A 26,577-nucleotide genomic window follows, 5' to 3' on the forward strand; every position below is an offset into this window, starting at 1 on the left:
ATTTGCCCTTTTAAAAAATATTTATATAGTTGTTGGGGAGGGGGGTGCCTGCTTACAAGTAATACATGGTCATAGTCAAAACTTCAAAAGTTACAGAAATACATAACATAGAAATTGACAGTTTCCCATAATCTCATATTCCAGATCATTGGTTGATTTGTATTCATCCAGATTTCCTTCTGTGAATTTGCTAACATATATCACAAATGATATACCCTACATACAGCTTTGTCACTTGCTTTTTAACCTAACAACTACATGTTACTGCATCTTTAGGAGTTTAAAAGATATCTGTGATAATTGGGTACTCATTATTGATAATAAGAATGACTTATTGAAACGATAAATAATAAATTAGTATATTAATTTTATTAACCTTACTTATAGATGCTTAAAATGGTTCACCTAGCAGTTTCAGTACGCATTTTTTAAAATATTTATTCATTTTTGAGAGCACGAGCAGGGGAGGGGCAGAGAGAGACAGAGACAACAGATTCCAAAGCAGGCTCCAGGCTCCCAGCTGTCAGCCCAGAGCCTGACCTGGGCTTGAACCGACAAACCGTGAGATCACGACCTGAGCCGAAGACGCTCAACCGACTGAGCCACCCAGGTGCCCTTCAGTATGCATTTTTAATTTACTTACCACAGTGTTTTCCTAGTACACAGAAAAATTCCAACTAAAGAAGATCTAAATTAATGTAGTTGAAAGTGGCTTGATTTTTTTTTTTCAGCAGCTTTTTAAAATATATTTAAGACATCTTGGGGCGCCTGGGTGGCGCAGTCAGTTAAGCGTCCGACTTCAGCCAGGTCACGATCTCGCGGTCCGTGAGTTCGAGCCCCGCATCGGGCTCTGGGCTGATGGCTCAGAGCCTGGAGCCTGTTTCCGATTCTGTGTCTCCCTCTCTCTCTGCCCCTCCCCCGTTCATGCTCTGTCTCTCTCTGTCCCAAAAATAAATAAACGTTGAAAAAAAATTTTTTAAAAAAAATAAAATATATTTAAGACATCCTAATCAGAATCCAGATGCTGAATTGGTGAATCTACTGTTTTTTATGAGAAATTCACTGAATTGAGCCTTTACTTCACACTTTGTAATAAAATGGTAGTTTCTCATCATTTCAAGTGGTACTGGTGGCTGTCAGATTAAGAATGTGCTCTGCAGAAAACCTGGAAATCTGACTAGTCATCCAAGGGTTATGTTTGTTTTCTAGTTCAGTACTCAGCACTATTGGGAATGTCATCAAATCCTTCCCAAAAGTGAGTTATCCTAGTCTCTGGAAATCTCCAAGTGAATTCTTTTTAAGCAGTGAGGCTTAAATTTAAAAGTATTTACTGTTAGGCTTTATAAAAAGCAATATTTTACAAATTAAATAAGTTCCAAGGTATTCTGCTTTGTATCTGATGTACAGTCTTCACTTTCCTCTAATCTAAAGGAAACTCTTCAGGTAAATCATTATATTCTGAGCGTTCTAGTCTCAATTGGTTGCACCTTCTTTTGAAATGAGAATAACAGGCACCTGGGTGGCCCAGGCGGGTAAGTGTCCACTCTTGGCTTCAGCTCAGGTCGTGATCTCACAGTTTGTGAGTTCGAACCCCATGTCAGGCTCTACAGTGGTAGTGTGGAACCTGCCTGGGATTCTCTTTCTCCCTCTCTCTCTGCCCCTCCCCTGCTCATGCTCTCCCTCTCCAAATAAACTTTTAAAAAGTGAGAATAAATGAGCTGCATTTTCTCTATTCAAGTTTGAAAGGCTATATAAAATAATACTGATGCTAAATATTAATGAAGATATATTCTTTCAGTACCTTCATCTTAACCATGTGGTCTAGGTTTGGGAGTTTGCCTCGCGTTTCTAGTACTTTGCTAGTGGAAGAACCCTTCCAGTCTTGTGAAGTATTTTACCCATGTTTGCTTTTCTGTTCCAATGGGACCAGATGGAAGTTTCTTTGTGGATTATACATTTGGCAAACTCAGGAATAGAAAATAGGCATTCTTCTCTGGAGGCTTTTCTGTGACTGAACTGGCGTCATGTAATAGATGTCCTCAGTAAAGCTGGTGGATGGGAGAAGGTTTAATACAGCTGTTACTGTGCAGAGGGAAAAAATGCTGTGATGTGTTGTTGGTATCCAAAATGTGAAATTTAATAGCTGATCAGATAATTGCAGGATAAATTGTTTTATTCAGGGTCCCAAAAAAGGTGATTCAAAAGACTTAGATTTGCTTTGGAAACATTAGGATCCAAAAGAGCATAAAGATAAATGTCTCATTCTCCTCTCCTTCCATGGGTAAAATGGGTTAGCCCAAATAAAATGACTCTTAACCCTGTGGGTTTTAGATGTTTTCACTAATTGGGAAAACAAAATTGTTTCCCATTTGTTCTTCTGGAGACACAGAAATAGAGCTATAGTTCTTCAAACTGTTCGTGTAAATGGTCAAATTACTTTTTTGGTTTTTAAACAGACTTGTTTCCTGAGCTGAGAACTCATTAACAGACTTACCCTGCAGTATGTTTTTGTCTCCTGAATTAAAGCAGATCAAAACAAAACAACAACCAAGAAGGCCCACCATAACCTGCATGTAGGTTTTTAGCAATAAGGAACTACCCATGACAGATGCCTAGCCATTGTGATGTGAACAACTTTGTTATAGTAAACATAAACAAGAGATGCACTGGGGGAGCTACCAGAACTGCTTGATCAGACTTTAAGGAGAGTCATTATACCTTTAAGCAGCATGACTATTTAGGGAGTATCCTGTTCAGGATTTTGGAAAGCTCCAAGTGTGTGGTGGCTGTGGGCTTATGAGGCTGCTGATGGTTTCTGTGTTACCTTTTTCTAAAATAAATTTTCCCTTTTTAAATGAATCATTTTATTCTATTTTATTTTTTTTAATGTTTATTTATTTTAGAGCAAGAGATAGAACATGAGTGGGGGAGGGGCAGAGAGAGAGAGAGGGAGACACAGAATCTGAAGCAGGCTCCAGGCTCTGAGCTGTCAGCACAGAGCCTGACATGGGGCTTGAACTCACAGACCACAAGATCATGACCTGAGCCGAAGTCAGATGCCCAACTGACTGAGCCACCCCAGGCGCCCCTAAATGAATCATTTCATGGGGGGGGGGGGGCTGAAACAAAATCTTGTGAACTTGGGGATTTAAAATTAAACTGATTTGGGGCACCTGAGTAGTTCAGCCGGTTAAGCATCAGATTCTTGATTTCAGCTCAGGTCATCTTCTCGTGATTCGTGTGATTCATGGGATGGAGCCCCATGTTGGGCTCTGCACTGATGCACTGAGCCTGCTTGGGATTCTCTCTCTCCCTCTCTGCTCACTGTCTCTCAAAAATAAATAAAAATTTAAAATTAAACTAATATATTTGTCAGTAGGGTTGTGGGCCAATATTGCAACCATATTGCTTTCACATGTGTTTATGGACTATATGTAATTAATTAGTCTTATACTTTATTCTTTGTGTTTATAAGCTTGTGAAAAAATCAGGTACTTATGGAGGAACTTCATCGAGATCTGACTTTGCAAGTGCAGTTTTGTCTGTGCTTTTAAGTTCAAGAAGTTATTAAGTGAGACTCCTGGAGGTCAGAGAGGGACAAATTAAATATAAGGCTAATCAGAGTCCCAAGATGTTTTGAAGGGTGGCTGGTTTGTTTTGTTTTGGAGTAGCAGTTGTGTTTATTGTGCTCTCAGAAGCAAGACCCCTGATCTTAAGAGTGTCAGTACTTGTCTTTCTTGTTTTCTTTAGGTTAATGTTTGAAATTTCTTAATCAGTTTGAGTAAAATAGGTATCCTGCCCTAAGGGCTTTCCTGCTTAGTGGAAAAGCTGTGATTTATAAAGTTAACACCATAATGAAATAAATTGATGGTGAAAAGCCTTGAGCAGATTGCCTGTGTAATAAATTTTAGACTATTTACCCAGGTCAGTTTGTTTATTATTATTATTATTATTATTATTATTATTATTATTATTTCTGTTCTTGTCAGAATTGTCATTTCTAATAGTAGGATCCCTCAAACTCTTTAAACCAAATCTTGCTTGCTATTGTAGAAAATAGGCTCAGATTTCTTCTTAAAGTCCAAACCATTTCTTTAAAGACTAACAGATGTTTGCCCTCCTCTTCAGTCAGTGAGAGGTGACAGTTAAGTGCACTCTTACAGGTTTCTTTCCTCTTTGCTTCTCAACACTTCCACGTTCAGTGGAAGTAGACTTGCATCCCTTTGGGTTTTGACTGAAGCACACACCCATCCCCTTCCTGCCTCCCTGGAACTGTTTCAAGATTTGAAGAGAAGGGTTTGTTTGGGGGCGTTTCCCTCATCTTATCTCCGTCTGAGCATATGCTAGGGTTGAATGTATTTTGACCCTTCCACTTTAAATTTGGAGCTGAAGCACAAGTTTAAAGTACAACAGGAGAAGAGAGTCTGCTGAACTTTAAACATGAGGGATCCAGGGAGGAAGGTGCGTACATGCATTCTGAAGCTTTCCCAGAGAGGTTGTCCATCTTTGTTTATTCAGACACAGAATTGTAAGCTAATAACTACTAGGCAAAGGGAAAATATTTAAAACTATATAAAGATGTGTGACACATTGTGTGTTTATGTGCTTAATTTTACAGGAATGCCTCTAGTATTGAGTTTTGAAATTGATGGGAGAGCAAGTAAATTCTGAATTTTTATTTGAAAGCCTTTTGGAAAAGCTTAGGAGGATGGGTATTTGCAAGGAAAAATGTATTGTTTGTGATTGATCTTTAAGGCAATGACTAAAAAAGTATAGATAGACATTTTAGGTATTTTATCATTTTGTCTTCTAAAGCATAAAATTTTTAAAAAGCTATAAATAGTTATTATGAGATAAAAGTCACCCAGATTCTCCTCAGAGTTGAAAAGCAAGTCTCTCTCCATTGATTATTACCTATCTTTGTCTAGTGGCTTTGAGGACAGTACATTGTGTGTATAGACTGATTTCTTTCTTGACATCTTTTCCAGAGCCTGGCCCAACTCGAGAATCTGTGCAAACAGCTCTATGAAACAACAGACACAACCACTCGACTGCAGGCAGAGAAAGCCTTGGTTGAATTCACCAACAGCCCTGATTGCCTGAGCAAGTGCCAGCTGCTCCTCGAAAGAGGAAGTGTACGTAAGGCTTGAAAAATCCTGTAGGATCAGAAAGGTTGAGGAAAATACATTCTAAGTTTAAGGGTGGACTGGGATAAGTTTTGTTCCTTAATTCTTCTAGGTACCTCTGCCTCCTTAATTTCACCTTTAAAAAGCACCATAGCCAGCTGCCTGGTCGACAACAAAAGGACACACAGCCCCATCAGGAAAATCTCACTGAAATATATCTTGTTCTCTCATTTTTCATCTTGAATCAAATTTCTGGGGCTTTTTTTTTTTCCTGTTTCTCACACTTAAGTACCACCTCATATCCTTTACAAAGAAGACAGACCTTTCTTACCCACATAGCCCGTGTCACACAGCGTACAAGCTTCCTGGTCACCTCTGTTCTTCCTCCTCTGTACCAGAGCCACTGCTTACTGCCTCAGAGGGGTTGGGGAAAATCTTGACAATGAAAACTACAAGAAGTTACAGTTTTTAAAAAGGGAATCAGCGCTCCTTCCAGCTTAAAAATGGCAGTGTGGTGATCAATATAATGCTGTTAATGAGACATAATTTGATTAAGTTAACATTTTAGGCAAGATAGAGATCTTAGGAAGGGAAGGGTAAGAATCCAACCAGGGTATCATGAAAGGGCACCGAGAGTCAGAATCCCGACTAGCAGCAAATATCTGAAGGTTACAGAGACCCGGGTCAGAGGTTGTAGAGTGCTCTGCTCTGCTTCTGCATGTACTGTTTTGTATATTGCTTTCCAGTCACTCAGTCTTAGGATTGACCCACTTAGATTTGTATATTTGTGCTATGGGAGATGCACAACCAGCTCTTACAGGTGACTCCCACTGGGGCCCCACCCTATCATATCTGACATCATTAACTCCGGATCCTCGTGTTGACAGTCAGTAAGTAAAACAGGCTGGAATAAATTGGTGCAATACTAAACACAATTATAGTGGATGCTTCCTTCTAATCTCTATTGACTTCTTAGAGTGACCTAGCAGATTTATTGGAATTATGTGTGAAAATCATTTAGATGTTATATAATGTATAGTTACATTTATATGCTCTATTCTGCAGTTAGAGTAACCTCTCTTGCGTTATTAGTGATTTGACACACCTGCTGTAATCAGTTAACCCATGTTCAGGGCTGTTGAGTAAAAGTCACATGTCAAGTGATTTTTTTTTATAGATTTTTTTTTCTTAAGCATAAACTTTTTTATAACTGGTGGCATTGTGCAGTGCCTATGGATAGCCTGCTGTCTTAAGGACTTTTAGTGTCGTGGGAAATTATCCTTAAACCTTAATTAAATTGTTTTAATAGTTCTGAGTCTGTCACTGTTATATGACACTATTATAATAGAGCCACATGGAAGAATTTGTACACGGCTCCCTTTTATACATTATGATCAGTTAGAATACTCTTGATTCTCCATAAGGTTAAAATTCATAAAATCCACATACGAGAATATGATAATGCTATACCCTTGCACAGGGCATAATTTTTCTTTCTCATAAATAATTGTTATAAATTTACTTTAAAACTACCATATACATTCTGGAAAGCTGTATCTGATTGCTAGTTATGCTGCTGTGAAGATAAAAGTTTAGGATTACAGCTTAATGTAATGACTTCCTCTAATGCTGCTTTTTTTTTTTTTTTTAACTTTCTAATGGTATACTACAGGAATATTTTGAGTTGAAACTTTTTGAAGCATCATTATAACAAGGCTTTTGACAGAAGATTTCTCAGTTTAAATAAGAGATCTGTCTTCTTAATATCTTTCTGAAGTGACCCCCTCTAAGTGATGCAGAAGTGGCACTGGGTTCAGTTTGATCAGACCATTCACTTCATACTGCCTTGTTCGTAACTGAAATCAGTTAAGTGAACACGTACTGTGTGTGGGACTCATTTTTCCTGAGGCCCTCTAAAATGCAGAGAAACGAAGAAAATAGCAAAACTGATTAATTTTTCTTGAATCTAAGCATAGATATCCAAATAAAAAGCCTCATGACTGACTAATTCAATAAAATTGAATTCTGAGTCTTTTCCCCCCTCTTTTCACAGTCCTCTTACTCCCAGTTACTGGCAGCTACATGCCTTACAAAGCTTGTATCACGCACAAACAACCCTCTACCATTGGAGCAACGCATAGATATTCGTAAGTAGAGAATTATCGGTTTTTCCTTCAAGAAATTAGTTTGTTTAATGATGTGCTAATAATAGTTAAATTCGTGTTGCTTGTTTGATAATGTTCTGAAATTGCTGAGCATAAAAAATATATAGAATCCAGTTTTTTTCCAGAATTAGGGGCCTTAATTATTTCTAGATAAGTCTAAGTCCTCCCTTTTGTCATCAGGGGGACAGTCCTGTCCTTTGTCATCAGACTGTTTTGTTCAGCCTTTACTGCCACTAATAACTAAGAAAAAACAATTGTTAAGGATTTTGAATTCTGTGCAGACAAGCTCAGTACATTCAAGCTCAAGTACATTCAGAACGGCCATACTCCAGGGTCTTCATTGTGACAACTATAAAATCCTGAATTGGAAAGCCTAGTAATCTTAAATTCAAAGGGCCGTTTCTCAGTAGTATTAAGAATTAAGGGAATACAACAAAAACAAGAGTTACAGGAGGTTTAGGGGAAATAGTCTAAATTTACCATTCCTCAGACATTTTGTATATTTAAAGATGTTTGCCCTTCCCTGGCAGAGCTTGCTTTATGTGACTTTTTTTGTTTTGTAGGGAACTATGTGCTCAACTACCTTGCCACTCGGCCAAAGTTGGCGACTTTTGTGACGCAAGCGCTTATTCAGTTATATGCCAGGATCACAAAACTGGGCTGGTTTGACTGTCAGAAGGATGACTATGTCTTCAGAAATGCAATCACAGATGTCACAAGGTTTTTACAGGTAAGATGTATATATCTGATGTAATAAGAATGTGAGAAGCAGCTTGCATACGCATATGTAATAAACATTACACATTTAAACATTACACAAAGTGGTATTATCTTATACATTCTCTTCTGTGTCTTTTTCACCTTTAATATGCCTTAGCTTTGCATGTTTACATGTCAGCACAGACAAACTGTTCCAATCTTAAGATACCATAATTTAGTTAACTAATTTCTTATATAGGTGGGCATTTAGTTTAGTTTTCTATTTTGACTGTTATGTAAACACTTGAATGAATATCCTAGAATATATATACCTGTCATATTTGGAGTAAGTGTGTTTGAAGAGTGAATTCCTAGCCATGGAATTATACAATCAAAGGGCTATGTGCATTTTTGGCTGTCAAAGATACTTCCAAATTATCCTCAAAAAAAGTTGTTTCCTACAGCAATTAAAGAGTGTCTGCCTTTCTCCCGTACCTTCACCCTGGGAGCTCAGCTTTTTAATTTTTCCAATTTAATAGCTAAAAAGAATTAGTATCTCAGCATTTGAGTTATAAATGAGACAAAACAAAATTTTCATTTGTTAATTTACTACCTATTTTTTTCTGTGAACTTCCTGTTTTATATCTTATGTACATTTTAAAAATCTGGTTCTTTGTCTTTTTCTTATTGTATGTAGTCTCTTTGTAAATTATGTTATGCATTCATTTGTCACTTATCTTAAATGTATTTTGCCAGTTTCTCTTTGTATAATGGGTATGAGGTAATACGAGTATTTTTAAAGTACAAAAGGCCTCAATGTTGATAAAGGCAGATTTAGCAGTCTCCCTGCATGACTGCTAGGTTTTGTGTGCTGCAAAGCAATAGTTTTATTTTATTTTATTTTATTTTATTTTATTTTATTTTATTTTATTTTATTTTATTTTATTTTATTTTATTTTATTTTATTTTATTTTATTTTATTTTATGTTTATTTACTTTTTCAGAGAAAGAGAGAGACAGAGGCATGAGCAGGGGAGGGGCATAGAGAGGGAGACACAGGATCCCTAGCAGTCTGCAGGCTCTGAGCTGTCAGCACAGAGCCCAGCACGGGGCTTAACCTCAAAAACCATGAGATCGTGACCTGAGCTGAAGGCAGACACTCAACCAACTGAGTCAGCCAGGCGCCCCAGCAAAGCAACAGATTTAAACTGCAATTCCTTGCTACCTTATCCAGGCAGTTTTGATAGCAACACAGGATTGTGCCATTTCAAAATTGTGAGTGCACTGCCATTGCTGAAATCAAGCTGCACATCCCAACTTCTACCTTATGTTTTTGTTTTTGTTTTTTTTTCCAGGATAGTGTTGAATACTGCATCATTGGCGTCACAATTTTATCTCAGCTAACCAATGAAATTAATCAAGTAAGTGCTACAGCCTTCCTCATTGAAGTAAGTGCCATATTTTTTCTCAGTATTGGTGTTTTCTGCTATGTGTGGGATGATCTTTTTTGGCAGTTGTGTGCTTTTGCGGTAAGTGATTAATGCCCTTTGAAACAATAGTTCCATTGGGTTTTCCTCTGTAAGTGCAGCCTTCCTCATTCTTAATGTCCTGGTCCTCTTCTGTCTCCAGAATATTTGATCCTCCCATCAGCTAGCTATCCTTGCTGGAATTAAGGTTCATTGTGAGAGATGGGAGGAACAGTCCTAAGTCAAAACGTTAATGAAACAATTGTTAAATGAGTCCAAAAAAGGGACCACAAAAGTGGAAGCAGAATATTTGTGTGCCACTTCTGTATACATTAGTATGTGTTTATAATCATTTAAAACTCAGTTCCCATGTGCTATTAAAGATTTGTGGGGGGATCTTTTTAGAATGCATAAAACATTGTGCTAAATACCAAATAATTATTTGAGTATCCATTGACGTTATAGATTACTACAGAGGAAACACCAGTGGCTTTCTTTCGCTCTGGCTATTATTTTGGTAGTCATTTACTTTTATATCCGGCTAAAATTTTATAATTATTGAACAGGCCAGTATTAATATTAATTGTGACATCTCACCCTTAGGTTGTCAGCTCTTAATTACATTGGCATCACTGTTGCTCTGGTGCATATTTATGCAGACATTTTTATTAACCCTGAGAAAATTTAACTGTGAGTTAGTACTACTATAAATGCATCAGCTTACAGCCATTTAAAACCTGGAGTCCATATTATATTCTATGTCACATGCGATCCCCACTGTGGTCAATCATTATCAAAATAATAATAGCTTATACTTTTGAGTGATTACTATGTGACAGGCACTGTTCTAAAGACTTCACTTATATTAACTAATTTTATTCTCACGGTAGTCCTGTGAGGTAGGTACTATGGTTGTCCCGTTTTCTATATAAGGAAACTGAAGCACATAAAGGTAAATAATTTGCCTAAGATGTCACAGTCAGCAAGCAAAAGTATCTGAATTTGAACCCACATAGTCTTATTCCAGAACCTATGCTCTTAACAACTAACTTATTAATGTAACTGCTATTACCTTTATGGTCGTAGTAAAGCATGCATTAACTAAATACAGAGATTGTGGAGTTAATGTTCTCCTTTTTGGGGGTGACTGGGTGGCTCAGTCAGTTAAGCATCCAACTTTGGCTCAGGTCATGATCTCATGGTTCATGGGTTTGAGCCCTGCGTTGGGCTCTGTGCTGACAGCTCAGAGTCTAGAGCCTGCTTTGGCTTCTGTGTCTTCCTCTCTCTCTAATCCTCCCCCACTTGTTCTCTGTCTCTCTCTCAAAAATAAATAATAAACATTTAAAAAAAATTTTTTTTAATGTTCTCTTCTTTGAAGCTTAGCCCCACAAAATACATTAATGTTAATATTTTTAAAAAAGAAAACTTCAAACTTTTGTCTGTCTTGATGGAAATGTGTGTAATGTACTTAATGTAATTATTCTCTATTATGATCAGCATAACTGATTATACTTGGAATATGGTACATAATCTAGCAATGGAATAATATTCAAGACATTTATGATGACACAGTGACAGTGAAGCTAGAATTGGGGAATATTTTGAATCTCTATAAAATTCAGTTTTCTGTTGGGTTTGTGTTTTTTGGGGGGGAGGGGATTGTCAGATTTAAATCAGCATTTTTCTGTTACCATTCGTGTTTGAACTTAGAAATAAAATCAAGGGAGGGGTGCCTGGCTTGTTCAGTAGGAGGAGCATGTGACTCTTGATCTCATGGTCGTGAGTTTGAGCCCCACACTGGTGTAGAGATTACTTATAGATAAAGCGTTAAAAAAAAAAGAGAGAGAATCAAGGGGAGTGCTGCATTACTCTTTAATGAGCCCCCTCTTGAATGAGTTGATTGGTCTATAGAAGAGATTTAAGCTTTCAGTAGGTGGTTGGACTAAAAATTCCCTTGGTAACCTTGAAATCCCTTTGTTCCCTTACTGAAGTGTCTGTGTGTCAGAAATAGAGGGCATACTAAAGAAGCCAGCGATGGAGTCCTTAACCACAGAAACCTTTAAAGTTTGGCTGAAAAGAGAAGAACAGAGGAAAAAAATGAGAGACCAATACAACCATTCAATTTAAGTGCTCACTTCTGGGATAGAGACTACATGTTGAATAGGTTAGAGAAGGCAGAGAATGTTGTGGGCTATTGTCAGTTATCCTAAGTTCATGGCTGTTAGTTAATTAATGACTGTTGTAGAAATTCTATGGTAACTTTAGCCCTGAGCAGATTGTTTACCAAACCCAAGCCTTGCCACTGTCTGTTTCTGAGACTAAGCCACAATACAACATGCTAGTAATTATTAGCAATATCTGCCAGCAGTTTGTTAAATTTTACCCCCTTGTGCAGAGGAAATTAAAACTTTGGAGTGGAGATACTCATCTCTCTTTCCGTCTTCCATCTGTAAGCAATAGACAGATCCTGGCTAGCTGTTAGCCGCTTATTGTCCTTTGCATCCTCTTACTATACATAAGTTAATGGTGATTTAAACATTAAAAATGTATTTTGTATATACAAGTTGGTTTTATTGGAAATCCTAGTTTATTTGAAGTCTGCATGAAAGTTTTTTTTCTTTGCAATTAATTCTAAAACTTGGATTGGTTTATTTTTTGCATAGGCAGACACCACCCATCCTTTAACCAAGCACAGAAAAATAGCCTCTTCTTTCCGAGATTCATCGTTATTTGATATCTTCACACTTTCCTGCAATTTACTAAAACAGGTAAGATTGTAGGTTGGGTCCTCTTTCCCAGGCCTCTTTGAAAGGATGAGAATGAGTGGGGACCTGTTAGGGGTCAGCTCCAAGCCAACCCCTTGAGAGTTGGTGCAGCCCTTTAACCATCACCATCTCTCCTACGACACCTGCCTCTGAGATGCAGAAGAAAGTGGCACGCTGACCACTGACATTAGGAAAAGGATTGGAATTGCCCTATTTCAGAGCTGTTCCCCTAAGCAAAGCACAGTAAATGAACACATATCCCAAGGAATCTAGTATAGCACAGAATTTGGGACTTGCTGTTTGCTTTTTTTATACGCACATAAAATCTTCCTTCATGGAGTAAAGGCATGTTAGCTTTATGGTGTTTGGATTCTTAGTGCTCTGAAAGTAGGTTCAGGCTGCATTGTTAGCATACTGAAACAGGCCAGCTCCCCTGCCCCCTGCTGAGTTACAGGCAGCAAATAAACAAGCAACATCTGTAAGGAAAAGTAGATTTTGAATTTTTAACATCCATTTAGATTTCATATCCTGAAGGGGTAGACAGTTATCATATAAGGAAATTACCTGTTTTAAAGCAGAAAATTGGTGTTGTGGTTCATTTATGGATAGAGTTGAACTAAGAAAACAATGCTCACCTATGAGTTCTACACATTTGTAACAATGTGTAAGGAAGCTTCTCTCTGTAGAAAGCTAAATGGGATTAGCCTCTGGCTGTTTGTTTTTGTTTTGTTGTGGGGGGTTTGGGGGAGTTGGGTTTTTGTTTTTGTTTTGTTTTTGTTTTTAGTCTCTTTTTCCATTATGTCTCAACTTTTAGAAGCAAGTTTGGATTCTTTCTGTTGCTCCATTTAATGATGTTCATCTTCCTCAATTACTTCATTCTACCTCAGAATTCCCAAACATTCCTCAGGTTGGGCAAGCTGCCTGGCAAAAGCTGTTGTACACCCTGGGGGGGAAAGCTTTGGAGAAAACTGAGGATTGACTCCTCCCCACTGATACTGTCAAAAACAGTTAGCCAGCCGGTCACTGAGTTCACAGACGCTATCTAGAAATTATTAGGATCTCATAGCAAATGGAACAACCACACATCCCATATTGCTTCAGAATCCCTTGTGGTCACTGTGTCTACAACATGTAAAGGATAAGTGTCCAAAGAGGGATGTCTTTAAATACCAGTTTCATGTTTTTATGGTAAATAAGGATCTAGTATTTTCATAGTGACGTTAAGGTGATGGAAGTACAGTGTCTTTTGCAGGGGGAAAACTTGCTTTATTGAGTTGAAATACTGCCCTCCTTATCTGGCTTAACAGCTTTCTCAGGAGTCTGGCAGCAAGCTGGGAAGAGAGGAGTGATTGTTTGGGGCTCATTATGTGGTCACTTTTACAGGCTTCAGGAAAGAATCTAAACTTGAATGATGAAAGTCAGCATGGCTTGCTCATGCAACTGCTCAAACTCACTCATAACTGCCTAAACTTTGATTTCATCGGCACTTCTACTGACGAGTCCTCAGATGACCTGTGCACAGTACAGATCCCCACCAGCTGGAGATCAGGTAACAGAATTTTACCACCTGGGACAGACTGCTGCTGCTCAGACCTGCACAGCGTCTGTGGGATGACAGCCCTTTGCTTGTTGTTAGAGACGATTTAGAAGGTCAGCATCTGCCTTGATAAAGTGAGGAAGAGGTTGTTGGAGGAATCTTACAGATCCCTCAGCCTCAGAGCCTTTTTTTAGTTACTGGGTTATTAACGAATGTAACTTTGACCTTCCTACATTAATCACCTAGAGACCTCTGTGATCTTACTCATTTGACCTAATTTCTAGCTTTAAAAATGAAATAAAAGAACTTGTTCTTATTCTGTGTTCTTTAGGATAAAACTTGAACACAGTCCTGATTGGTTTAAGTTCTCTGAGAGTCAGAAAAATGAATCTGTCTCTTAGAGGAGCTAAAACCTAGTTCTCTAAAAACAATAGCGAGGGAAACAAAAAGCCCCACTTACCTTGTCACTTTGAAAGGAGGTAAACACTGGGAGATAGGAAAGCAGGGAGATGTCCACTGATACATAGTCCCATGTGTACCACTGGCAATGAGCAGACATACTCAGTAACGCACTCCTTTGTCTTTTTCCAGCATTCTTAGATTCTTCAACTCTGCAGCTGTTTTTTGACCTGTATCATTCCATCCCTCCTTCATTTTCACCTCTGGTGAGTCAGGACCACAGTTTCTAAAACAAACCTACTTCTAGAAAGTAGCAATGGTGAATGAGCCTTATGCTTGTTCATTTTGTTGTATAAAATCCTAGAAGCAAGGCATAGAAATAGTGGGGGTAGTTATCTAGCCTTTTGTGGTAAAGCTTGTACCCTAAAGGTTCTTGCAGTAAAGTCTTAACTTAATTCTCTCTAAATTATTCCTGTCTAATGACAAATTGCTGCAGATGTCAAGCTCTTTTGGTCTCATCTTGAATCTGACTTTATACTACACCTCAAATCACAGGCTGGAGTGGGAGGGTTCACCTTGTATTGTCTAAATGAAGATGATCCTGCCCAAGAAAAGTTTTTAAAATCCTCAGGCACATGTTACATAGGTGATAAATGGAAGCTGTAAGGGGAAGACAAATTTGTATACTATCCTGGACAACATTTGAGGGCTCTTGGAAGTAATGCATTTCTTCTTTAAAGCAGAATAATTACCCTCCTCAAATCTCAAAATTATCCAGGTCCTAAGAGATACTGGTCTCGTATTTCAAATTGTTTGGTGTAAAATGCTACTGTACGAAACACAAATAAAACAGGAAAGTAATGGATGTTTTGCATAGTTTTTCTACAGTAGACTGTTTTCCTGGTTATTATGGTACTTTTCCAAATGTAGACCTTTGCTTTAGTAGAAACATGAATACATGGCTGTTTGTATCTTTATGTTTACTTCAGGAAAAGGTAGCTCACTCAAGAGGGGTAGTTAGTGAAAGGACTATTTGTAAAGATATGTGGGCAACGTTAAGGGAATCCAACAAGGGGTGGTGAGGTGCCATACACCCTTAAGGGAGTGCAATAGTGGGGAGCCCGTGGGGGCAAGAGGAGGAAACCCTGGAAAGAGCTGAAGCTGTGGCTTAGGGGAGGGCTGGACAGCAGAAGTAGGGACACTGCCAATCATGGCCCAGCCAGGAGTTGAGAAGGGGTGCCTCTCTCTTCCTGCCCTTAATCTCCTGCTAGAACTTTCCAGTGGTTGAGGCCTACTAGAGGCAAGAGGGCAGTGGAGCTTGGCTCTGCTTAGTTAACAGAAGTCAGCTTCTGAAGGAGTAGAGCAGTGTGGAGAAGGATAGAAGATATAGATCTGGAGGGGCAAACAGTGTAAATATCTAACATAGTGGGGAAAGAGAAGTGTTTTCAGTATAAACCCTGGGTTTTTTTAGGACACAGATATAACTTGGTTATTTCATTATAGCACTACATAGCAAAGCCTGATGAGCCAAAAGTCTTCATGAAACAGAGAAAACCAAATCTAAAACTTTACTTAAACTATGAATTGAATGATATTTTAAAACCTTAAATACATATCTTAACAAGAATCAAAGAAGCCGGTAGGTGGTCAAAGAATAATACCTAAGTGAATTTCTAAACTCTGGATTTAACTAGTTGTTATGGTAACTTGGATCTAATGGGTTTTTTTTTCTTGTAATAAAGCTGTTTCCAATATCCTAAGTTGCGTCTTCCTCAACTTTTTCTACATCATTGAAATGGTAGCAGGGGTTGAAAGAAAAGAATTAATGGCATATGTAAGAAGAATATTATAGGAGGGGAAGGAGGGAAAAGATAATATGGAATAGCCGTATCATCTTTTTAATCAATTGTGTTTGGATTGCATCTGCTTTTAGGTATTATCCTGCTTAGTACAGATTGCCTCAGTCAGAAGATCCCTGTTTAATAATGCAGAGAGGGCCAAGTTTCTCTCTCATCTTGTTGATGGTGTTAAACGAATACTGGAAAACCCACAGGTAAGATTTTTGAGAATTTATTTTTATTTGAATAAATACATACATATATATGCTGTTGTGGGGGTGGGGGTGATTAGTATATGCCTATCTGTTAGGAGTCAGAAGGAAATCCATCTAGAGGCCACACTTAGCAGAAATCCTAGAGAGCAGTTGGGTGTGTCATTCTTCAGAAGGTTTAAGTGAATCTGTATCTGTAGGCAGTTTCTTGATCCCAAACGAGGGATTTGTGTGCTCTCGCTTCAAGAATGCAGACTTATACAGGAAAAATAGGGAGAGAGCTAGTCATTTTCCCTCAAGAAATGTGGTTTTTGTTTTTGTTTCTTTTTTTTTTTTAATATACATTATTTACCTAAGTGTATAGGGCTGCTTTTAGGTGGGAAGAGAGATAAAGTGCTTTTTCTAATATAATACATTCTGTAACTCGATTGCCCTTTTTGTCTTTTTCAGTCCCAGAGATTCAGCCAACACCTACTTTTCTTAAAGTACCACTTCTCTACACTAGGAAATACCATACAAACATTTCATTTTTAAATATACTTAGTCCTGTCCCTCTGTTTAAAAAAATTTTTTAAAAATTTTTTTTGAAGTTGAAGTATAGTTGTCTCAGAATGTTACATTAGTTTCAGATGTACAACATAGTGAAACAACTCTTTTATGTTATGGTATTCTTACCTCAAGTGTAGCTACCATCTGTCACCACACAACACTACTACAATACCGTTGATTATATTCCCTGTGCTGTACCCTTTTATCCCTGTGACTTATTGACTCCATAGCTAGGAGTCTGTATTCCCACTCCCCCTTCACCCATTTTTGGTCATCCCCACAAACCTTCCCCTCTGGCAACCATCAGTTTGTTCTCTGTATGTATAGGTCTGTCTCTGCTTTTTTTTGTCTGTTCATTTGTTTTGTTTTTTAGATTCCACATATAAATGAAATCATACGGTATTTGTCTTTCTCTGTCTGCCTCTCTCTATATATATATGCACACACATACACACACACACACCACTTTTCTTTATCCATTCATCTGTCAGTGGACACTTACGTTGCTTCCATGTCTTGGTTATTGTGTTGTATATGCTGCAGTACACATAGGGGTGCATATATCTTTTCAGGTTAGTGTTTTTGTTTTCTTTGAGTAAATAAATACCCAGTAGTAGAATTACTATATCATATGGTATTTCTGTTTTTACTTTTTTGAGGAACCTCCATACTGTTTTCCACAGTGACTGCACCAATTTACATTCCTCCCAACAGTGCATGGGAGTTTGTTCTTCACCATATCCTCACCACCATTTGTTATTTTTTGTCTTTTTGGGTCAAGATTTTTTGTTTGGTTTAAAGTAAGCTCTACAGGGCGCCTGGGTGGCTTGATCGGTTAATCATCCGACTTCGGCTCAGGTCATGATCTCACGATCCGTGAGTTCGAGCCCCATGTCAGGCTCTGTGCTGACAGCTCAGAGCCTGGAGCCTGTTTCAGATTCTGTGTCTTCCTCTCTCTCTGCTCCTCCCCTGTTCATGCTCTGTCTCTCTCTGTCTCAAAAATAAATAAACGTTAAAAAAAAAAAATTTAAAGTAAGCTCTACACCCATTGTGGGGTTTGAACTCATGACTCTGAGATCAGGAGTAGCATGCTCTAATGACTTAGCCAGCCACATGCCCCAGTATTTCTTGTCTTTTTTAAACTAGCTATTCTGACAAGTGTAAAGTGGTAGTATCTTATTGTGGTTTTGAGGATTAATGATATTGAGCATCTTTTCATGTGTCTGTTGGACATCTACATGTCTTCAGAAAAATGTCTATTCAGATCCTCTGCCCATTTTCTAATCAGGTTGTTTTTTGGTGTTGAGTTGTAGGAGTTCTTTATATATATTGGATGTTAACTCTGTATTTATATCATTTGCAAATATCTTCTCCCATTCAGTGGGTTGGTCGTTTTTTCATTTTGTTGATTGTTTCCTTCACTATGCAAAATCATTTTATTTTGGTATAGCCCCAGCACTTTATTTTTGCTTTTGTTTCTCTTGCCTGAGGACACATATCTAAAGAAATGTTGCTGTAGCCAATGTCAAGAAGATGACTGCCTACATTTCCTTCTAGGAGTATAATGGCTTCAGATCTCACATTTAAGTCTATAGTCCATTTTGAGTTTATTTTTTGTGTATGATATAAGAAAGTGGTCCAGTTTTTTTTTTTTTTTTTTTTTTTTGCATGTAGCTGTCCAATTTTCTCAGCAGCATTTATTGAAGACTGTTAAAAATGCATTTATTCATTTAACAAATACACAGATCACCTACTATGTGCCAGGGATGTGTTGGTGAACAAAACAAAGTATGCTAATAGAGGAAGACCTGTGTAAGAAAACAGATATGTTTGTCTAATATGCAAGCAAATCCAAAGTGTTTGATATAAGTATGAAGTAAAACATATAAACATACTAATATAGGACTAAATTTTTTATAACAATGGTGATATAATGTAAATAAACTAAACATTTGTGTAACTTTGCCACTGAAGTGTTAGTCTTATTTAATGATCTGACAGATGTGAGAATGAAAATTTCATAATTTTTTTATCAGTATAAGACCAGTCATATCTTAGAATGTGCTCCTTTTATGCTATTTAATAGCTGCTTTAGGCAATTAATGTGATCCTTCTGGGCTTCTATTTCAGACTCTTTATTGATGCTAGAAATTTTATCTCACAGGATGATTTTTATGAACATATGAAATAATAGATGCGACCGTCCCTTTTTAAAAACAACTTTTAAAAAAAATTGTTTTTAAACATCCTAACAGAAGTGTCATTCTTTTTTTTTTTTTTATTAATTTTTTTTTTAACATTCATTTTGGAGAGACACAGCACGAGTGGGGGAGGGGCAGAGAGAGAGGGAGACACAGAATCCGAAGCAGGCTCCAGGCTCTGAGCTGTCAGCAAAAAACCATGACTCAGGGCTCGAACTCACGAACCGCAAGATCATGACCTGAGCCAAAGCTGGACGCTTAACCAACTGAGCCAACCAGACACCCTGAGATGTGTCATTCTAAGGGAGGACCTGTAGCTCAGAAGTTAAAGTAGATTCTCCTTTCCCCTCATGCCATCCCAAATGTCATTCTGGAAGTATAGTGAATCACATTTTACATTTCATTTTCCTTCTGTGCTGTCACCAGAGTTTATCAGACCCAAACAATTACCATGAGTTTTGCAGACTACTGGCCCGATTGAAGAGTAACTATCAACTGGGAGAATTAGTAAAGGTGGAAAACTACCCTGAGGTCATCCGATTGATAGCTAACTTCACAGTGACCAGCCTACAGGTTTGTCTTTGATTGCTTGTCTCTCTCTTACCTACACATAGGAACCTTTTCTCTGGCTCATTGGTTTTAAACTTCTAAGAATACAGGCAGACCTCGTTTTCTTGCACTTCACTTTATTGCGCTTCACAGATACTGCATTTCTGACAAAGTGAACGTTTATGGCACCCCTGCGTCAAGCAAGTCTTCTGTCTGTGCCATTTTTCAGCACCATTTGTTCACTTCATGTCTCTGTGTCACATTTTGGTAATTCTCCCAATATTTCATGCTTTCTCATGTGTATTACAGTGATCTGTGATCAGTGATTACAGCTTCCTGAAATCTCAGATGATGGTTAGCATTTTTAGCAATAAAGCATTTTTTAATTAAGATATGTACATTGTCTTTTTAGACATAATGCTATTGCACACTTAATATACTACAGTATAGTGCAAACATAACTTTCTTATGTGCACTGGGAAACAAAAAATTCATTTGACTCACTACTGTAGTGGTCTGGAATCAAACCCGTGGGTGTGCCTGTATTCCCTTTTTTCCCTCAAGCCAAAGTGAATAGAAGTGTAGGGCAACTCTGCAAAGTAGTTCTTGCAGCCTACTCATTTGCATTTAAAAAAGTGCAAGGATTTGGTTAGAGGAACTTGTAGGAATTGCAGGGATAATATTTAGATTATCACTCTGAAAAAGGCAAGATTGGAACAGGGAGCTAGACAGAAGAAGGAAGAGTTAGTGACATCTTTTTCTTAGTCACGTAGTATAAGGCAGTGGTTCTCAAATTTTATGGCTTGATTCAAAATCCTCTGGAGTTTGATGAAAAATGCAAGTGCTTGTCTTACCTCCATAATTTCTGCTTCAGTAGGTCCAGGGTGGAGCCTAAGTGTCTCTGTGTCCAACAAGTTCTCCCGGTGATCCTCATGGATACTAATGTTTGAGAACCACTTACGCAAGGCTTTCCTTGTGGGAAGGTTTACACAACCAGGATAGAACAGCTCTTTTTATTAGATGGTTAATCTCTGAAATACTAATAAGTACATTGGATGAGTTGTCATGCACAGAACAAAGCCCATAAAAATCTGTCTTTTTTTTTCCCCAAGTCTTTATCCTTTGTGTCAAGTGGCATGGGACTAATGTATTGTGTACAGAAATGAGAAGTATACTTCCTACTCTTTTGGCTTTCCTTAGCACTGGGAATTTGCCCCGAATAGCGTGCACTATCTCCTGAGCCTATGGCAGCGGTTGGCAGCCTCTGTGCCATACGTGAAAGCCACAGAGCCCCACATGCTGGAAACTTATACTCCTGAGGTCACCAAAGCCTATATCACATCCCGTTTGGAATCTGTGCACATCATACTGAGGTAAGGAACCTGGGACAGGGTTCTGTATTCTCTCCCCAGTTGCCTGGTGTTGGACTTGCCAGAGATTAGACACCCACTTGGCAAAGGCATTCTTGACATGATTCTCTTTTGGAGCTAATGCTGTTAATGGCCATTTTTTCATGTCAGCAGAATAGCAGATGAGAGCATAAAATCTGAAAGAATAGTCTTTCTCTTTAACATACTTATTATGTCCCTCTTTTTTGCCATCCTTAGTAATATCTTTGACTACTAGGTATATCAGTATACTGTTTGTCCTTGCCACTGATTTCCTTTAAACATGAGAGGAACATTTATAAGCTATAGATGATAAGAATTATGTGTAAGCTATAGGTGCTTTATTTTCCCGAAGAAATAAATGGATAAATAAGATGATACAATCCAGAGCTTACTAGGAGATGATCCTAGGCAGTGGATAGCCGATTGTATCATAGGAACACATGGTTTCTGTCTACCTTGACTGTTAACTAGACCGGAAATCTATAGCTAAAGAAATGTTAGACCCTTTCAAAAATGACCTGTATAAAGTGACGTTATTCTTTGTTTAGGGACCTTTCTTGTAGATTTTTTTGTTAGCTGTTTTTCAGGGGAATTTACTTGGATTCTGAAGGTCTGAGGTATTTTTAAAATCAGATCTTAATTGGCTCAGAGTCAAGTACATTTAATTGCCATGAGTGATAGTCTCAACTGTTAATGACTTGAATCATTTCAAAATCCAAGTATTTGTGAAGCCCACTAGAAAGCATCATTCTCTCTCTTTTTTTTTTTTAACATTTATTTATTTTTAGAGAGAGCACAAGCAGGAGAGGGTCAGAGAGAGAGGGAGACCGAGAATCCCATGGAGGCTCCGCGATATCATTGCAGAGCCCGATGTGGGGCTGGATCTCACAAACCATGAGATCGTGACCAGAGCTAAAATCAAGAGTCAGACACTTAACTGACTGAGCCCTCAGGAGCCCTGAAAGCATCATTCTCTTAGTGACATAGTTTCTGTTCCTGAGGATTCAGCTGGTTTCATTGAGGCAGTGTTGAGGAGTGGTTAGACGTGCAGGCTCTGTGCCCAGGGAAGCCAGTTAATAGATGTATGCTCTTGGGCAAGGTTATTCGAAGGATCACACAGCTATGTCCTGGCCCAGTGTGTGGACCATGGTGCACCCACAACTGTGAACTCTAGCTGTAATGGGGGCAGTGTTGCAGCCGCTGGGGTGTCACACTACAATGTAGCAATAGACAAAGAGCTTGCAGTATGACAAGATTTTTAAATCTAGGAGCAGTAGGTAAGGTAGGACCTGGTGTAGATCCACAGCGCCTCAACTGCAATTCTGAAATCCAAGATCTAGAACCAAATTTTCTCATCAGTTTGGAATGAAAATGCATTTGGTGGCAAAACTTGGCATGTGCTAGTATGAGCCCATTTATAGTTTTTTCTAAAACTTATGTTTTTTGTGACTATTCATAATATTGATACATTTTGCTACAGGAATGTTGTATTTGATACCCCAGAGAGTCCATTGAGGGTTCATATTATATGGTGGAAGCATTCATATTGCTTCATTAAAATCTGGAGATTTCTGGAGATTGGGCCACAAAGACCGCACACGAGGACAGGATATTTGTAGTCCCAAAGGTTATTATAGTCAAGGACCAAGAGCCTCTGGGGTGAGAAGCATAAGATAGAGAGGGTTGAGGCAGACGAATGTTAAGGGAGCAGTTGTTCAGATCAAAAGACTGGACACGAACACACAGAATCTATCTAAAGAAGATGCATGCTAGGGTGACAACACTGGTCTTCCCACTTTTTATATATGTTCCTTCTGTGCAAAAGGGAGTGTGGGGATGTGGGCCTCTACCAGTGTAAGTGTTGGCTAAATGCAGAAGAACAAGAGCTGTCGTGGTAAGGAAATCAATGGCATATTTTAAGAGAGCCTCCTTCTTCTTCCCTCGGGAGCAGGGATGGACTGGAAGACCCTCTGGAGGACACAGGCCTGGTGCAGCAGCAGCTGGACCAGCTGTCTACTATCGGACGTTGTGAATACGAGAAGACGTGTGCGCTCCTTGTGCAGTTGTTCGACCAGTCTGCCCAGTCCTATCAGGAGCTGCTACAGAGCGCCAGCGCAAGCCCCATGGACATCGCCGTGCAGGAGGGTGAGTGGGTGGGGGATGCGGCCTGTTAGGCGGTGCTGCCAGTACCCCTTCACTCGTTGCCACCTCTCTCTCTTTTTTTTTAATGTTTATTTTTGAGAGAGCGCAAGTCGGGGAGTGGGGGAGGGAGGGAGAGAGGCGAGACACAGACTCCCAAGCAGCCTCTGCACTGTCAACACAGAGCCAATCAGGGCTCCACGCAGGGCTCCTCCTACTCACGATTTTGACCTGGGCCGAAATCAAGAGTCAGATGCTCAGCCAACTGAGCCACCCAGGCGCCCCTTATCACCACCTCTCTTTCCTCCGTTTACCCCAAAATGACTCTTCCATCATTAGTTACCTCCATCTGCACGAAAGGCTATTATAAATAAATGCCACAGGTAGCTGGGGAAGAGTAACCAAAATCTTATCTACATGGATGTCTTTAACTTCAAGAAAGTACTGGACTCTAAAAGTAATGACCTTGTCTGATAGGAGAATGTCTGTTACCTAATGAATTTCCCCCTTGGCATCACCCTTAGCAGAGTGGGGTGATAGCTATACTCTGTAGGAAAAGTTAGGCATTATAGCTTTACCATAGTGTTCTTAAGATTACAGAAGCCCATAGTAAGAAATGAACCTCACTGTGAGGAAATTTCTTCAATGAAGTAACCACTGGAGTGGACACTAATAGATCTTCTTCCTTTTGCAGGAAGGCTGACATGGCTGGTTTACATCATTGGCGCAGTGATTGGTGGCCGGGTTTCATTTGCCAGCACTGATGAGCAAGATGCTATGGATGGCGAGCTTGTCTGTCGGTAAGTGGTCTCACAGAGGCTTTCTATTTCACTGCTGTGACTGCCACCGCTCCTTTTGGTGTTCTCAAACCATGGGAGCCTGGCCTGCTTCTGTTAGTGCTTTCCTCCCCATGTATAGAATGTAATCTCACAAACCTGATTGCCCATGAAAATGAAGGTCCAACTGCAGACATTTTATAAATACATTTTATAAATATAGCAGGAATTCTACCTTCAGCTTTTACTGAGGAAACATCTGCAGTAATTCAGCAAGGAAATGATGGATACAGAATTAGGAAAATGACAGTAGGGAGTAGCTTTTAGTTTTAAGGACAGTATCTCAGAGTTAATGAAATGTGGACTACTTTTGCAATAGCAGAGTGAGACTAATAGGAAACTGTGGTTCTTCAAATATTTCCAAATATGGAATTGCAGAGTTTCTGCAGCCTTTCAAATCTCTTGACATAACTTTTCCACCCAGAGGATTTCAAGTTACTTTGTACCTGTGATTCTTATCCATCTTTCTAAAAAAACCTATAAATGAACATTTAATGATTTCTAAAATTTCACCTAACACAGAAATAAAAAGGCAGGATTTTTTTTACTCTATTGCAGAGGTTCTCAAACCTTTTCACCAAGACTGTTCGTCCTCTTAAAAAGTATCGAGGATCTCGGGGCCCCTGGGTGACTCAGTCCATTGAGCATCCAGCTCCTGATTTTGGTTCAGGTCATGATTTCATAGTCATGAGATCGAGCCCCACATCAGGCTCTGTGCAGAGCATGGAGCCTACTTGGGATTCTCTCTCTCTTCCTCTTTTTGCCCCTCCCCTGCGCACATGCATGCTCTTCCCCTCTCTCCCTCTCTGTCTCTCAATAAATAAACTTTAAAAATAAATAAATAGTAATTGAGAATCTCAAAGAGCTTTTGTTTATAAGATATAGCTATCAAAAGGACACCCAGGTGGCTCAGTCACTTAAGCTTCCCACTCTCGGTTTCGGCTCAGGTCATGATCTCACGGTTTCGTGAGTTTGAGCCCCGTATCATGCTCTGTGCTGGTAGTGTGGACCCTGTTTGAGATTCTCTCTCTCCCTCTCTCTGCCCCTCCCCTGCTCACACTGTCTCTGCTCTCTCAAATTAAATAAAATAAAACTTAAAAAGGAAATAACATACAGCTATTGATATTTTTCGTATTAAAAAGTAAAACTGGGGTGCATGGCTGGCTCAGTAGAGCATGCAACTCTTGATGTCGGTGTTATGAGTTTGAGCCCCACGTTGGGTGTAGAGATTACTGAAAATCTTTTTTAGGGGTGCCTGGGTGGCTCAGTCGGTTGAGTGTCTGACTTTGGCTCAGGTCATGATCTCACAGTTAATGGGTTCGAGCCCCGTGTCAAGCTGTGTGCTAACAGCCCAGAGCCTGGAGCCTACTTCAGATTCTGTGTCTCCCTCTCTCTGTCTGTCCTTCCCCCACTCATGCTCTGTCTCTCTATCTCTCAAAAATAAATAACATTCCAAAAAAAATCTTTTTTAAAAAATAAAAATAAGTAAAACTGAGAAAGTTTAAATTTATTCATTTAAAAATAACAATAAGCCCAAAACATGTCAACAGAAATAATGTTTTTTTAAATATTTTTCAAAAAAATTAATGAGAAAAGTGTCTTTGTTTTAATGTGTGGCCCAGAAGTCAGCTGGATTCTCAGATCTGTGTCCGCAGTCTGTCATGATGTCATGCGTCTGGTAGCCACTGGACACCCCAGTGCACCCTCCTGTCAGAATGCAAGTAGAAGAGCAGGTCATGTTTCAGTATTGTGTGACCTTGGGGAACCGCCACCCTGAAGGTTTCTGAACTTTGAGATGCTCTCCTTAGAGATAAGCACATTTTAACATGATGCCTTAGAATATATTGGTTCCCAGACATTTCAATCCGTAATTCCTATTCTGAAAATTCCCATTTGTCTGTTATCAGATGCCCGTATGCCCTTAGGTGCCTTAATCCCGACAAAAGTCTCCACGGCATGTCACACTGGCATTTTTTGAAGAGCCGACCAAAGATTTGATAAGGATGAAAGCAAATAAGCTTTCTGATTCAGCAGCTTGGTGTGACACTGTGTGTGTGTGTGTGTCCTAATATAAATTGAAGACAGTGTCTTGTATCCTCGTTTCTCACACTGAGTGTTACAGCATCAGGCCTGAGTCTGATTCACTCATGATGTGTCAGAAATAGTTTATCACCTGTTCTCATGTCATCAAAATGTCAGATGACTTGCTTGTAATAACACTCATTCAGTACTTACATGCTTGCATTCCAGCATTCTTTCGCCAGGAAAAGGCTCGGGGAAAAGAGACAAGGTCACAGTAGCACAGGGATGAGGTCACGGTGGTATATCTGCTCTTGGTTCCTGGAGCTTTTACCTACCTGTGGGCATTGTCCTTCATGGGTCCATTCCCTTCATGTCTCTGTGGGAAAAAAGATTGAGGACCATGGGCTTAGTCCAGTCTCCCTCGTTTTATGGGTGAGGAATTGGGACTCAGAAAATAAATTGCTTTACTCAAGGTCTCACAGAAGTTTCAGGAAGACCAATACCCAATACTGGTCGGGGGCGGGTGGGGTCCACTATTTTTAAGCTAATTATGAGTTCTGACTCAGCCTACGGTCTCAATGGACTAGAAGTTTTAAACATCCAACCGGACATTCATATTCATTCTCTGGCTATGGTTCCTATGGGGGCAGAAATAGAGAATTTTGTTCTCTCAGCAGAGCATA

The 26,577-nt window shown here is 39.1% G+C and overlaps 1 protein-coding gene across 2 annotated transcripts in view; it reads left to right on the plus strand.

The window, feature by feature from the left end:
* Window positions 1–4,376: 4,376 nt before the first annotated feature.
* Window positions 4,377–26,577, plus strand: part of XPO7 (exportin 7) — a 40,841-nt gene continuing 18,640 nt past the window's right edge. The window contains exons 1-13 of one of the 2 annotated variants that reach the window (XM_047092440.1): window positions 4,377–4,461; window positions 4,989–5,135; window positions 7,180–7,273; window positions 7,855–8,021; window positions 9,346–9,438; window positions 12,120–12,224; window positions 13,605–13,770; window positions 14,350–14,423; window positions 16,091–16,210; window positions 19,384–19,530; window positions 20,707–20,879; window positions 22,849–23,042; window positions 23,731–23,836. In XM_047092440.1, coding sequence (XP_046948396.1) covers window positions 4,441–4,461; window positions 4,989–5,135; window positions 7,180–7,273; window positions 7,855–8,021; window positions 9,346–9,438; window positions 12,120–12,224; window positions 13,605–13,770; window positions 14,350–14,423; window positions 16,091–16,210; window positions 19,384–19,530; window positions 20,707–20,879; window positions 22,849–23,042; window positions 23,731–23,836 — 1,607 coding nt within the window. In that variant the 5' untranslated portion in view covers window positions 4,377–4,440. The remainder of the gene's footprint in view (window positions 4,462–4,988; window positions 5,136–7,179; window positions 7,274–7,854; window positions 8,022–9,345; window positions 9,439–12,119; window positions 12,225–13,604; window positions 13,771–14,349; window positions 14,424–16,090; window positions 16,211–19,383; window positions 19,531–20,706; window positions 20,880–22,848; window positions 23,043–23,730; window positions 23,837–26,577) is intronic. The other variant, XM_047092441.1, reaches the window with a different exon arrangement.

The sequence above is a fragment of the Lynx rufus genome, unplaced genomic scaffold (genome assembly GCF_022079265.1).
Source record: "Lynx rufus isolate CCGP_SWC_20201006 ecotype Redwood Valley unplaced genomic scaffold, mLynRuf1.p SCAF_3, whole genome shotgun sequence".
NCBI classification, from domain to species: Eukaryota; Metazoa; Chordata; class Mammalia; order Carnivora; family Felidae; genus Lynx; species Lynx rufus.